This window comes from Lupinus angustifolius, chromosome LG14 (genome assembly GCF_001865875.1).
Source record: "Lupinus angustifolius cultivar Tanjil chromosome LG14, LupAngTanjil_v1.0, whole genome shotgun sequence".
NCBI lineage: Eukaryota > Viridiplantae > Streptophyta > Magnoliopsida > Fabales > Fabaceae > Lupinus > Lupinus angustifolius.
The window spans coordinates 7,054,853-7,069,469 of record NC_032022.1 but is presented as its reverse complement, the minus strand read 5'-3'; the positions used below and the strand labels follow the sequence as shown (position 1 = coordinate 7,069,469).

Sequence of the window (14,617 nt, the reverse complement as noted above, 5' to 3'; positions counted from 1 at the left end):
TGGATGAGACTGAAATTCATACAATTTGGAAATGAGTTAGAGTTGTTGGTGTAAAATATGGTAGTAAGATGAAAATTCTCTTAATGAAACAAATTTGTTTTTTATTAACTAATATGACTGAATTTGCAAAACACTATGGTTTAATTTGTCATGCATGCTTGCATTGAGGTAATACTTAAGTTGTTGTTAAGTTAATCATTTAGTATCTCTAATGATTTAGTAATTGAATTTAACATCAAAAACAGATTCATGCAATTATGATCGATAAAAGTTGGATTGAGAAACCAATTAGATCAAAGGAGTTCTTGGATGGGGTGGCACAATTTTTGGATTTCGCCTTTTCAAATGTACCTATAAATGATCAAATTCCATGTCCTTGTATTACATGTGGATTTCTTAAAATGGGTAATAGAATTGAAGTGTTTAGTTATCTACTTCAAAAAGGGTTTCCCAGAAAGTACACATTTTGGTACATGCATGGGGAAAAGCATGTGCAAGATAATGTTGAAACTATAGCCCAACCACAAGAAGAGTGGGTTAGACAATATCCAATGCAGGATATGTTAGATGATGTTTTTGGCATCTTTGATGATAGTGGAATTCAAGATTCCGGCCACTCAAATATACCAAATGATGACCAGCCTAGGGGTGATGCAAGTAAAGCCCAACAAGAAAAAATAAAAGAGCAATTAGGTGATGGAAATGAAGAATTGTACCCTGGTTGTAAAAAATATAGTAAAATATCATTCATTGTTCTATTGTATCATATAAAAGTCTTATGTAGTGCAACAGACAAAACTTTTTCTATGATCATTGATCTTTTAAATGATGGTTTTCCCCATGCAAAACTCCCAGCATCTTTATACGAGGCAAAAAAGTTGATTAAGAAGTTAGGTTTAAGCTATGAAAAGATTCATGCATGTCCGAACAATTGCATGTTATATTGGGGTTCATTGGAAGACAAGAAGAGAGATAATTGTAAGATTTGTAATGCATCTAGGTGGAAATCTAATGGAAATATTAGTGGTGCAAATGATATAGTGGTTGGCCAAAATAAAAAATATATACCAGCAAAGGTCTTACGGTACTTCCCACTTATACCAAGATTGCAAAGACTATACATGTGTTCTAAAACTGCAGAGCTTTTGAAATGGCATGCTAAAAAGGCAAACCCGGATGGGTTGGTAAGACATCCGAGAGATAGTAAATCATGGAAGGAGTTTGACAAAATGTATCCGGACTTTGCTTTAGATTCTCGTAATATACAGCTTGCATTAGCTAGAGATGGTTTCAATTAAGTTCTAATAATAGCATTTGGTCTGTGATGTTATATACTTACAATTATCCTCCATGGTATATGAAGCAAACTTCTCTCATAATGTCGATGATAATTCCTGGTCCTAAGATGCCTGGCAATAGTATTGATGTTTACTTGCAACCCCTAGTTTCAGAGTTACAAAAATTGTGGAAATGAGTGGAAGCTTATGATTCCTCAACAAAAGACTCATTTCAAATGTGTGTTGCATTGTTTTGTACTATTAGTAATTGTTTTGTACTATTAGTGACTTCCCAGGTCTAGACAACTTATCTGGATGGAACACTCATACATCACTTGCTTGTCCATCATGTAATTTTGATACAGAGTCTAAATGGCTAAAGTTTGGCGGAAAATATTGCTTCATGGGACATCGTCGATATTTACCACTTGATCATAAGTATAGGATCAATAAATAATCCTTTGATGGTTCTGTTGAGCTTAGACCTGCCCCTATCCCGCCTTCAGGTTCGAATATGTTGCGAATTATAGAATCAGGTCGTAAAAGGCCCCGTGATGAGGTTAAGAGTGAAAACAACCCACCACAATGGAAGAAAAAGGGTATATCTTGGGATCTACCTTATTGGAAACATCTTCTTATTTGTCATTGCCTTGATATGATGCACATAGAGAAAAATGTTGGTGACAATGTATTATTCACAATACTTGATGACAAAAGTAGAACAAAAGATAATCTTAAAGCTCGTAAAGACTTACATGCAATGGGAATTAGAGAGAAGCTTCATCCATACCCGAATTCCTCTAAGTTTCCTCCATCATGCTTTAAAATGAAAAATCAAGAGAAAGATATCTTTCTAAAAATTCTTAAGTTTGTGGTATTTCCGGATAGTTTCTCATCAAACATTTCTAGATGTGTTGATGTAAAGAAACGCAAGATATCTGGACTAAAGAGCCATGATACACATATTTTGATGGAACATATTTTGCCAATTTCCTTTAGAAGATCTCTTCCTAAAGAAGTTACTTCAGTGTTGATTGAGCTATGTAACTACTTTAGAGAATTATCAAGCAAAGTTTTAAATGTCAAATATTTAGAGAAACTCCAACAACGAATTGCTTTGACCCTTTGCCATATGGAAATGATATTCCCTCCATCCTTTTTCACTATCATGGTTCATTTGGTCATTCATCTTGGGGAGGAAGCAATGATTGCTGGTCCTGTACATTATAGATGGATGTATCCTATTGAAAGGTAAATTTTTAGTTTACATGCTTAGTTATTTGTTTTATTAGGACTTCAATGTTGATTAATTTTCTTTTTATTCTAGGACTCTTGGCCATTTAAAATCATATGTTCGTAACAAGGCTGCACCAGAAGGTTGTATAGCTGAAGGGTATATTATGGAAGAATCTCTAACTTTTTGTTCCAGATATTTTCTGAATGGTGACATTGAAACAAGGTTCAATCGACCAAGACGCAATGACGATGATATTGGGGTCAATGTTTTTAGTGAATCTACTATCTTTTCGAATATATTTCCTACATTGGGAAAATCTATTGGTGTATGCAAAAAAATTTCGTTACCACCCATTGAGAAGCTACAAGCTCATCGTTATGTGTTAACTAATTGTCAATTGGTTGATACATTTCGCGAGTAAGTTATATGTTCTTATTAATAGTTTATTTTCATACTATGATGCATTACAATATCAAATATGTGATAACTATTAACTTCTTCATCCAGAAATTGTAAAACTGGGGTCACAAGGATGCATCGTGGCCAAAGAAACTCCACAAGAGTTGTGGAGGAATATGTACACAAGCATTTCCACGAGTGGTTTAAAGAATATGTAAGAATATATATATATATATATAATTTCACCTAACTTTTGTTTATGCTCAAAAGCTCATGAGTGTATGTAGTTGTCCTTACCTTTCAACAAAATAATAGGTTGCGAGAAAGGAAGATCCAGATATTACAAGTGAAATTGAATGTCTTGCAAAAGGGCCAAATAATATTTCTCGAAGATTTGATGGGTATAATATCCATGGATTTAAGTTTCGAACAAAGAGGAAGGGGCAAGGATTGAGAACACAAAATAGTGGTATTGTTATGTATGCTGTAATGAAGAGATTTTCAAGTGGTAAGGAACCTATTGAAATATCAAGTGATGTTATGTACTACGGGAAATTGGTTGACATCATAGAGTTAGACTACTATGGTAAGTTAAGGGTTGTGCTATTCAAATGTGATTGGGTAGACACTACACTTAACAAGGGAATCAAAATTGATAAATTTGGGATAACAAGTGTAAACTTTTCATGTTTAATACACACCGGTGCAAATGAAGCAGATAAACCATCCATCCTTGCAACTGATGCTAGAATAGTATATTATATTGATGATCCAGTTGATCAAGGTTGGTGTTGTGTTTGCCACATGAAGCCTAGAGACATCTATGATATGGGTGATCTGAACTTTGAGGACTTAGAAGAGTCATCAATGGAAGACATATCTTTTTGTGAGCAACATTTGGAGAACATCGAAGAATTACAATTAGTGCAGGAAGGTGTAAATGAAAAAAGGTGAAAACAATAGCAAAAATACCCAAAATATACAACAACAAACTAGTGATAATCAAGAGGGTGTTGAACCTGCACATGTGAACACAAAAGATGCTTCATATGGTGATGACAACTTTGAAACCTCCCCAAACTCAAATGAAACTCAATCAAAAGATATAGAAGAACCCTTATTTTTCAAGGTTAAAGGTAAGAGAAATATTCCATTAACTTCAATATGTTATTATGTGTTTGCCTTTAATATGGCGGAAAATATTGCTTCATGGGACATCGTCGATATTTACCACTAGATCATAATTGAAACTCTTCAGGAGAAATTGAAACTCGAAAAATGCAAGCAATTCAGGTTTGGCATTTGGAAAAAACTAAAAAAGTTATTGTGGAACTCAATGGTTATGGACAAGGCAATGACAATGGCTCAAACTTACTTGTGAGGTTTCTTGGTAAACTAGCTCAAAACTCAACAATTTGTCCTATTTATGTTAAAAGATGGGATTGGATGTCAAAGGATAATAGATACCAACAATGGAAATATATTGAGGTAATTATTTAATATTTTTTGCAATTTTAATAGTTTTTTTCCTATTGTCATAGAAAATTGACTAGTGTATTTAATAATGTGTGAAGGAAAATTTTGAGTTTGATTATGTTGCTGGAGTCAAATGGGCTATGAGTACTCTAGGTGAAAGATGGAGGGCCTATAAATATAGGTTAAGGTGTAAGTATTTCTATCCTAATAAAAGTAAGGAAGACATACTTGCTAATCCTCCTCCAGGTTTAGATTGTGCTGATTGGACTGCATTTGTGCATCATTATAAGGAGGATAAGATGAAGGTAAACATTATGTTGTGAAGTATTTAATTTCTCCAAGACTTGTATTTTTTTAATATAATGACTACAATGTTTGGCAATTGTAGAAACAAAGTTTGGCGAACACTAGAAGTCGCAAAAATCTTAAAGTTTCCCATGCTGGTGGTAGTATGAGCAATGCAAGGAGAGGTCGTCAAATGGTAAGTTGTCCTAGGTAATTGTATTATTGTAAAGAATGAAGTTTTGTGAATGTAAAAACTTATGTTTCATTGGTTGTGTTAGGAGCTAAAATTGCAAAGACCTGTATGTCGTGGTGAGGTTGTTTTGTCAACTTTATTGAAGAAGGATGGAAGCTATGTAAGCGAAGAAGGAAAAACTCTAGCTTTAAGTAATTTAAAGTCTTTTCATACATGATGTGTTACATATGTCCTAAAAAGTGTATCATTTTTAGAACCATTTCACCAACAAGTTTAATTGTTGATTGTGATTAATATTCTATTGTATTCTGAAAGTTAGTGGGTTTTCCCAGTGTTGGCTTTATATTTCGAATTTTAGTTACCACTATGAGCATTGAATTTAATTCTTAATGGATAATTTGTTTTGTCCTTTAACAATATGAGAAAGTGATAAGTTGTGAAATGGATAATGGTATGCAGTTACTTAGGTAGGCAAAAGCATAATATCATTTTGTCCTTTTTGATTCTATTGATGCAATTTTCCATTATAGGTTACTGTCATGCAATTTGCCACTATATAAATTAGTCTTGTTATTTAATAGGATAAAATATTAGAGCATTTACCTCAAGATCAAGAAAATGTCACTACTTCAGGTGTTTCATCAAAGGTATTTGCTCATCCTAATGATGCAATTGGAAAAGCATATGGAGCTAAACATTCAGGTCGAGTGCATGGTTTGGGCACTGGTATTTGTCCCTCTAGTGTTTTTGGAACGTCTAGACATTTTACTGATTTTGTGAATTCTAGTGGCTCTGGTCAACATGTTGAAGACTTGAAGAAATATGTACAAACTTTGGAAGTAAAACTATCAAGGTATGAAGAGACCAAGGAGCAACTTGCACATACTCAGAATCGTTTGGCTACTCTTGAGAAGTTTCTAGCCGAAAAATCTGGTAGTGAGTTAACCACTTTCGTTCATGATGTTCCACCGTCTTGTCTCCACTACAGTTCCACCATGTGTCTTTCTCCTTCTATTCTTACGGTTTTATCTTCGTCAAGTGCCTTTGATGGACCTTGTCCAACCAAAACGCCTTTCATCTTCCTATATCTTAATCTAGCATTTGGGTTAAGAGTCAACTACCAATTGGTTTTGATATCAATTGTTGGTGTAGCAGAAGCGATCATTATGCAACGTTGACCACAAGCAATCAAATAAAGAACATAAAAAAACAGAAGAGTAGAAGACGAGATAATTTGTTAATGGGATTTAATCAATTGTGCACGCGTAACTGACAACACTGAACAATATTATCAAAGAATGATGATTATAAGCGCTAAGACACTTATGGGCTCAAGTGTTCATGATGTATTTCTAATTAATGCTTATAATTTACATGGTGCATTATAATAAGATACTTGACTATAGTATATAACATTGGTCTCTCACCTTCATTCCAATACTAGGGTATGTAAGACTTCACATAATAATTTATTACAAATATCCCCAACAATTACAACTTGCAAGCTTGTAGAAATTTTTTATTTGAATTTAATAATTGTTCAAACACATATCTTCATAAATCAAGTTCTTCTTCACTTTGAATGTCTCATTAATGTTGCATAATTGTTTTTATGTTTTTTTAAACACTTAGAACAAATATATTAGAATGTTCAGACAATTTAACATTAGTGTACTTAGTTTATTTGGAGTGTAGAGAAGTAACACTATGGATGTAGAGAAGTAACACTTTAAATGTGTTCTAGGTAGTTGTGGTCTTAGCAACACGTTAGAGTTTACATAACACATTTATAATTATCTACCCCAACTCTTTATATCATCCAAAACCACAACTTGTATCATTGTTATCTCTATAAATGAGTGTTAGTTTCATGGTTATGGATTCATATAAGATATGGTTGTGTATCATTGTCTATCATTAGATGACTCTCTGCCAAGGTTGTGTATCACACCATGCTTCGAGTACATGGTCGTGGATACCATAATAGCCCAATTGCGATTGTCATTGTAATTTTGTGTCTACAAAAGTTTTAGGAACATGATCACCCATTTGTACATATCCAATTGTTGGGTTTGGGCTCCCTTCCTATGTAGAGAAACATCCAGTTGGGAAAAACCCACTTGTCTCACTTAATCTAATAGATAAGGGTCAGTTGTGGCAAGGGTGTGAAGGGAATTTATGCAAAAAGAGGCACTTGAAAAGTGTGAGAGGAGATAAGAAAACTCAACCCGTAGGAACTCCGAACAGCCGTGGGAAATTCACGACTCCATCTTCCTTCACCGTTGGATCGGGCTGAAATTTGGACAACAGGTTCACAACTTATAGTACTTCATTCTGAATGGTTGGATCAGTGAGACGATGACTGAGGTGGTAGAAAACAAGTTGTTATAACAACTGTCTTTATAGTTTTTTCTTGTTTTTCTTGTTCTCATTTTCAACTTTGTTGCTCTGTTGTATGCCGTATTGTTGAGCATATTTTGTACCGTATTTTGGAGACACTCTTATATTCATATTTTTATTATAGTGGAGCTTTATTGACTGTCTTGTGCTCATGGTTCTTACTTCTCACATTGGGAAGGTTTTCCATGTTAAAATTCTGGTGTCCCTTGTGTGTTACTGCATTATTTGATATAGTTCCTCATAGATTCTAGCAAGTTGGGGAAATTATTACCTGTTGCATATACTCAGTTAGAGTTTTCATTGTTTTGTGTTGAATTTCCCATCAGAGTGGTATCAGAGCCAGTATAGCTCACAAGAGTAGGTTTATCATGTCCAAAACAAAGCCTCAGACTAGTAGTACCTAGGGGTGGCAATGTGGGCCGACCCGGACCGACCCAGCCCACCTTTGGCCCGACAAAATAAGGCATGGCCCGGCCCGGCCCGTATTGTTAAAAGGGCTCAAAATGCCAGCCCGACCCATATTTTGTAGGGCTGGCAGGCTGACGGGCTGGCTCGTTTCCCCCTCCAAAATGTACATAATTAAAACTTTTAGACAAAAAATAATCAACAAACTTGACAAATGTCTTTTAAAACAAAAAATCACAAACATAAGTCTACAATATTACAATAACAACATAACATCTTAGCTTAAAACTTGTAAATTCTAAAGAAGAAACCAACATAGTCTTAAACTAAGAGAGCCTTCCAGTTGCCACGCCCCATGCACAGCACAGTGTCACACACTTTATTTTTTTTATTTTTTAACAATGGCCCGCCGGGCCAGCCCGACCCGGCCTGTCTTGGCCCGTCTAAAAAACAAGCTACTAAAACGGGCTGAATATGTGTTTTTGGGCTAAAATCCTCAGCCCGAACGGGCTGGTCCGTCGGGCCAAGCCCATATTGCCACCCCTAGTAGTACCACAAAGATACCTCAAAATCCATTTCACATCATTCCAATGCTATCTACCTGGATTTGAAAGAAATCAACTCACTGTACCAATAGCATGTGCAATATCTGATCTTGTACACACCATTGCATACATCAAACTTCTCACAGTAGATGCATAAGGAACCCGTTGCATATATGATTTTTCAGCTTCATTTGAAGGACAATGTTTAGCACTCAACTTAAAATGAGTAGCAAGAAGAGTGTTTACCGCCTCTTAGTGCTTACCGCCTCTTAAAACGAGTAACACTCTCTTAATATAGTGTTCCTCTGACAGCCAAAGTTTCTTTTCTTGCCTATCTCGCATGATTCTTATACCAAGAATCTGCTTAGCAGCTCCCATGTCTTTCAAGGCAAATGACTTGCCTAGTTGCTTCTTTAACCTGTCAATCATGAAAATATTTTTCTCAACAATAAGCATGTCATAAACATACAGTAATAGGATGATGAAATCACCATCATCAAACTTTATAATGAAGACACAACGATCAGAAGTAGTCTTCTTGTAGCCTTGCTCACATAACAGACTCAAACTCCTTGTACCATTGTCGTGGAGCCTGCTTCAAACCATATAAACTCTTTTTCAGCCTACACACATAGTCTTTTTTTCCTTCCATAAGAAAACCATCATATTTTTTCATATAAATCTCTTCCTTCAAATCACCATGAAGAAAAGCCATTTTCACATCCTTTTGCTCTACCTCCAAATCAAGAGTAGCAGCCAAACTTAATTCAATTCTAATGGATGACATCTTCACCACGGGAGAAAAAATCTCACTAAAATCAACACCCTTTCTCTAATGTAGAATTACTTTCTTGCTTCACCCTATAAATCCACCTATTTTCCAAAACCTTCTTCCCTTTTGGTAATTTGACCAAATCAAAAGTGTGATTATCATGCAAGAACTTCATTTCCTCTTGCATTGTATCCAACCACTTCCTCTTTTCTTCATTCTCTATGGCCTCATGATAATATTCAGGTTCTCCTCTATCTGTCAAAATAACATAGTCACCAGAAGGGTACCTGGTAGGTGGTTTGTTCTGCCTATTAGACATCCGAAGTTGAACTTGAGGTGGTTTAGGAGCATCATCAAGATTCTCATCTTGTGACATCTCATGTTCATCTTCACCAATCACAAGTTCATCTTCACCAATATCAATGGGAAAATCTAAATCATCTCCAAGTTGTTGATCACCAACACAATCATGTTGCTCACCATTTTGAATGTTATTCTCAATTGTATCCAAATCATGTATATGCATCCAAAATGGATCAATATCATACAATCTACTATCTTCCTCGGGTGTAGTTTTCTTCATCTTATCAATGTCTTCAATGGTTTTATCTTCCATGAACTTCACATTACAACTTCTAACAACCTTTTTCTCAACAGGATCATACAACCTGTAGCCAAATTCATCTTCACCATAAACGATAAAGATGCATTGCCTTGTCTTCGCATCCAACTTGGACCTTTCATCCTTTGGAACATGCACAAATGTCTTGCAACCGAAGACTCGCAAATGATCATACCTGACATTCTCGCGAAACCAAATCTTGTCTGGCACCTCAACATTCAGAGCAACTGCAAGACTAAGATTAATAACATGCATTGTCGTATACAAAGCCTCACCGCAGAAATGTTTAGGTAATTTTGCTTTAGAAAGCATGCACTTAACTCTTTCAACCAAAGTTATGTTCATCCTCCCCGCTAAGCTATTAAGCTGAGGAGTCTTAGGAGGAGTCTTTTCATGTCTAATACCTTGCTGTTTGCAGTAAATATCAAACGATCCACAATACTCACCGTCGTTGTCAGTATGAAAATGCATTTCAGCTTCTTTCCATAATGTCTTCAACCAAAACATGGAATGGTTTGAACTTTTCAAGCACTTGATCATTTGTCATCAAAGCATAGACCCAAATCTTCCTTGAACAATCATCAAGAAAAGTAACAAAGTAAAGTGCACCACCAAATGACTTTACCTTCAATGGACCACAAACATCAGAATGTACCAATTCAAGAAACTCTGACTTCCTTGAGGGAGGATGCTTCTTAAAGGATACTCTAGTATGCTTACCAGTCATATAATAAGAACATTTCTCCAACTCTGTACTCTTCAATCCTAGAAGTACATCAGAATTTTAACGTGGAAAACCTTTCCAATGTGAGAAGTAAAAACCATGGGCACAAGCCAGTCAAAAGCTCCACTATAATCAAAATAGGAATATAAGAGTGTCTCCAAAATACAGTACAAAACGTGCTAAAAAATACGGCATACAACAGAGCAACAAGCTTGAAAATGAGAACAAGAAAAACCAGAAAAACAGTTGTTGTAACAGCTCATTTTCTACCACCTCGAATGTTGTCTCACTGATTCAACTGTTCAGAATGAAGTACTATAAGTTGTGAACCTGATGCCCAAATTTCAGCCTGATCCAACGGTGAACGATGCCGCAGTCGTGAATTTCCCACGGCTGCTCGGAGTTCCTGCGGGTTGAGATTTCTTATCTTCCCATACTTTTCAATTGCCTCTTTTGCATAAATTCTCTTTACACCCTTTCCATATTGACCCCTATCTACTAGATTACGTGAGACAAGTGGGCTTTGCCCAACTGGGTCTTTCTCCACATAGGAAAGGAGCCCAAACCCAACATATCCCAAGATGAATGACACTTTGACTATCACAAAATAATAAGTATTTGTCTTGGACAAAACCAAGCTCCTACAAGAATTTTTTCACCCAAAGCAACTCTTTGCATGTTTCTGTAATGGCAATGAACTTTGCCTCAGTAATGGACAATGCAACACACTTTTGCAACCTAGATTATCATGTTACAGCCTTCCTGCAAACTTAATCAAGTACCTGAAATGAACTTTCTGGAATCAATGTTTAGAATTTCCCATCACTAATTATGTTCATTAGAATATGAGTTATTTGTCCAACATTAAATTATAAGCCTAACTTTTTTAAGGCCAACACGTATAAGTCTATTTAAATGTCAATAAGATTCATAAGTATGATTTTTGACACAAATAAGCTAATAAACCCGTAAATCTGGCAAAAAAATTATATTAATAAATAAACAAGTATCTCTATATGTGAATAGTCAGTTTTATCCTATTTACTTATAATATCTTCTTCCAACTAAAGTAGAAAAACTTTATGTATGAGCCTTTGTTTTTCCCTCTTCTCTCTTTAATCTCCATGACCATACAAGAGCAAATCATAAAATCAATCAATTTTCTTTTCTCCCATACTCACCACAAGCAAACATAGTAAAGATACACATATCATAAATTCTTTTTTGGGTTAAAGTTGAAATTCAAAGTATATCTTTATTTCCTTATTAACTTCAGCAATAAGCTTATCATGATTTATGGTAGAATCAATAATCTTAATCACTTTTAATAATCTAAGTTAATACACGTTAAACAAAATATACATTAAAAAAATTCAAGCTCGATCGTTTCCTACGCAAAACTGAAAATTGTGAGCCTAAGCATGGAATAATGGAGCAAGAAATATTGTGTCCAGATCCAGCAACATGGGTCCCACAAGAGTCCGAATATTATGCTTCGGATACTGAGACTGAAGACAATTGGAGCCGTTGATGGGCCTTAATTACCCTAAACGAGGCTCTTTGTTCAAACATTCCCCAGCACAGATTCTTCTTAATCTCATTAAATATAAATAGAGAAAGTGCCATGATAATGAATAAATGTTAAATAAATATGATAACAACACCCCTCTCTGCATCAAAATAAGACATTCCATATAAATGTGAGTCCCCCATGTTCACAATAATACAAAAGCCGAAAGGGGTTTTTCCTTGCGTATGAGGGAAACCATGGTGATAGTTCAAAGAACATATCTTCTATCTTAAAAAGTGTGTTAATAAAAGGAAAGTATCATTTGTATACCAATCTAATATGAAAGTATCATCTAATTAAAAGGAAAAAACAACTATAAAAACATAAAATATTTTTTTATATTAGTTAGATGTGATTATTTTGAGATATGAGGATATAAATTTTTGTGGACATATTATTCTGTTTTCTGGACTACATATGTGAATTATTAGTCTGATAGAGAAGCATGCCTGTGTTTGACAACAACATGGGACACGCTGTAGTTATCATTTAACTAATTGATACTCACTCCACTTTTACGTTATTTTTACTCCACCCCCACCCTTTTCCTCCTTCACTCATTTCCTTGCTTCTCTGGTATCCACTGAAATAAATAATTAATCACCACCTCATGCAATCCAATCGCTTTTATTTATATATTATACCGAGAAATGTCACAGATAATAGAGTAAATTACATTGACACTCCCTGAGTTTTAGTGAAATTACACAAACACCCCTCACTTTTCTACACCTACACAAACCTCCCATATTTTTAAACTTTCATTACATTGACCACCCCTGCATAAGAAATAAGTGCAATATTTTAAAAAAAAATGTGATAAATGCAATTAAGCTAAACAAAACATGATATATTGTGTAGACACGTCCAAATAATATATGAGTCAATAGTTTTTTATTATTTTTTGTTACAAAATGTATCAACAATTCTAAAGAAATATTGTTTAAATCGCTCCAAAAATAATAAAGAAATATTGACTCATGTATTATTTGGACGTGTCTACACAATATATCATGTTTTGTTTAGCTTAATTGCATTTACACATTTTTTGTTTAAAATATTACACTTATTTCTTATGCAGTGGTGGTCAATGTAATGAAAGTTTAAAATATGGGAGGTTTGTGTAGGTGTAGAAAAGTGAGGGGTGATTTATGTAATTTCACTAAAACTCAGGGGGTGTCAGTGTAATTTACTCTAAATAATATTATTTTCATAGTAGTATGATGTTTTGTTAATAGAAGTAAATAAATATTAATAAATACAAAATTAAAACATATAATAGACAGGCTAATAAGGTTTTCATATAGGAGTGTGAAGTTCTATTAGATCCAAATAAACTTAAGATAAATGATATTCTTAGTTATAAAAAAATATATTTAACTAACTAAAAATTATTAGTGGTCTGCGATAAACAATTATTAATATTTTTACTTTTATTTTGATCACTCATTCTTTACCCATGGAACCAGAATAGTCAGTGTTAATATTATTTTCATAAGAAATAATAGATGTTGTTAATAATTTATTTAATATTTGTGTTTGTTTGAGTTATTAAATACCCTTTGTTGCTTAAAATTGAAAATACTAAATAAAAATAAACTAACATATGTTAATACATCTGAGAACTTGAAATATTCTTAATGGTTTTAAATTGTTAAATATTAACAAAAAATAAAATTAGTTCATTCCTTTATTGGAAACAAAGTTAATCATTTGATCGTGTATATATGAAAAATCATTGCTTCTAAAGAAAAGGGAGGTGCTGAAGCTAAGCAGGAATAACATGACATTAAAATAAAGAAGAGTTGAGGGACTTTGTTGCAAAAATAAAAACAGATCACGAGGTGAGGAAACTTCAGGCCAAGAAGAGAACACGTGAATGTGAGCAAGAGCCAACTAATAAATAGATTGAATAATAATAATAGGAGAATAAGTTATATCCTTATTTCAGGACATAACCTATCTGACACATACATTTTTTGTATAACTTATTCCCAAAGTTACTAGTATGACACATATATATATTGGGTGTAAAATGTGTATATTGATAATATAAAGATTTATATACAGTAGGTGTATTATCTATCATTTATTTGCAATATTTTTATTTAAAATTTAATAATAACTAAAAATTAATGATAAATAATATAATGACAGTATAAATCTTTATACTATTGGTATATATATCTTCTTCTCATATATTTTTGTTTAATTTTAAAAATATTTTTATAAAAAATACTAAATAGGATTTTAGTTACCGAAAGAAAATAATTTATCCATACGAGAATATATTAGAGATTCATGATCCATCATCTTTATCCAATCAAAAACACTTTTGTTTTCCCAGAAAAGCATAAAGAACCAACCAAAGCTGGTTAAGATAAATATTGTTATAATGTTCTATCATTATATATACTAGAGTGTTGATATGCACTGTCGTGCCTGTCAATCTGTTTTTCTATCGTTTGTAATGTATAGTTTGTATTTTATAAATTCAAATATAATTTTTTTCGCTAAATTTACGGTTGAATTTATTCAATTGGTCTAATATTCAATTTTTTAAATACACTTTTAAAATATGAAGATAATAAGGATAAAATAAGAAAATAATATTATATGGTTTTTTGGTAGAAATAAAAAGATATTGAGGGCAAACTAGGAAAACACAAATTACACCATGATGGGTGGTTATTTTGTGTTTTCCCTTTATTA

The 14,617-nt window shown here is 33.7% G+C and overlaps 3 protein-coding genes across 3 annotated transcripts; all 3 read left to right on the top strand.

The window, feature by feature from the left end:
* LOC109326343 lies at positions 258-1,298 on the top strand. The gene has a single exon (XM_019559034.1). It carries the CDS (start codon positions 258-260, stop codon positions 1,296-1,298), a length of 1,041 nt encoding a protein of 346 aa, XP_019414579.1.
* On the top strand, positions 1,792-2,935 carry LOC109326342. The gene is made up of 2 exons (XM_019559033.1): positions 1,792-2,528; positions 2,605-2,935. Exons 1-2 carry the CDS (start codon positions 1,792-1,794, stop codon positions 2,933-2,935), a joined length of 1,068 nt encoding a protein of 355 aa, XP_019414578.1.
* On the top strand, positions 4,170-6,045 carry LOC109326341. Its single transcript, XM_019559032.1, has 5 exons — positions 4,170-4,401; positions 4,488-4,694; positions 4,778-4,870; positions 4,953-5,058; positions 5,501-6,045. Exons 1-5 carry the CDS (start codon positions 4,192-4,194, stop codon positions 6,043-6,045), a joined length of 1,161 nt encoding a protein of 386 aa, XP_019414577.1. The 5' UTR covers positions 4,170-4,191.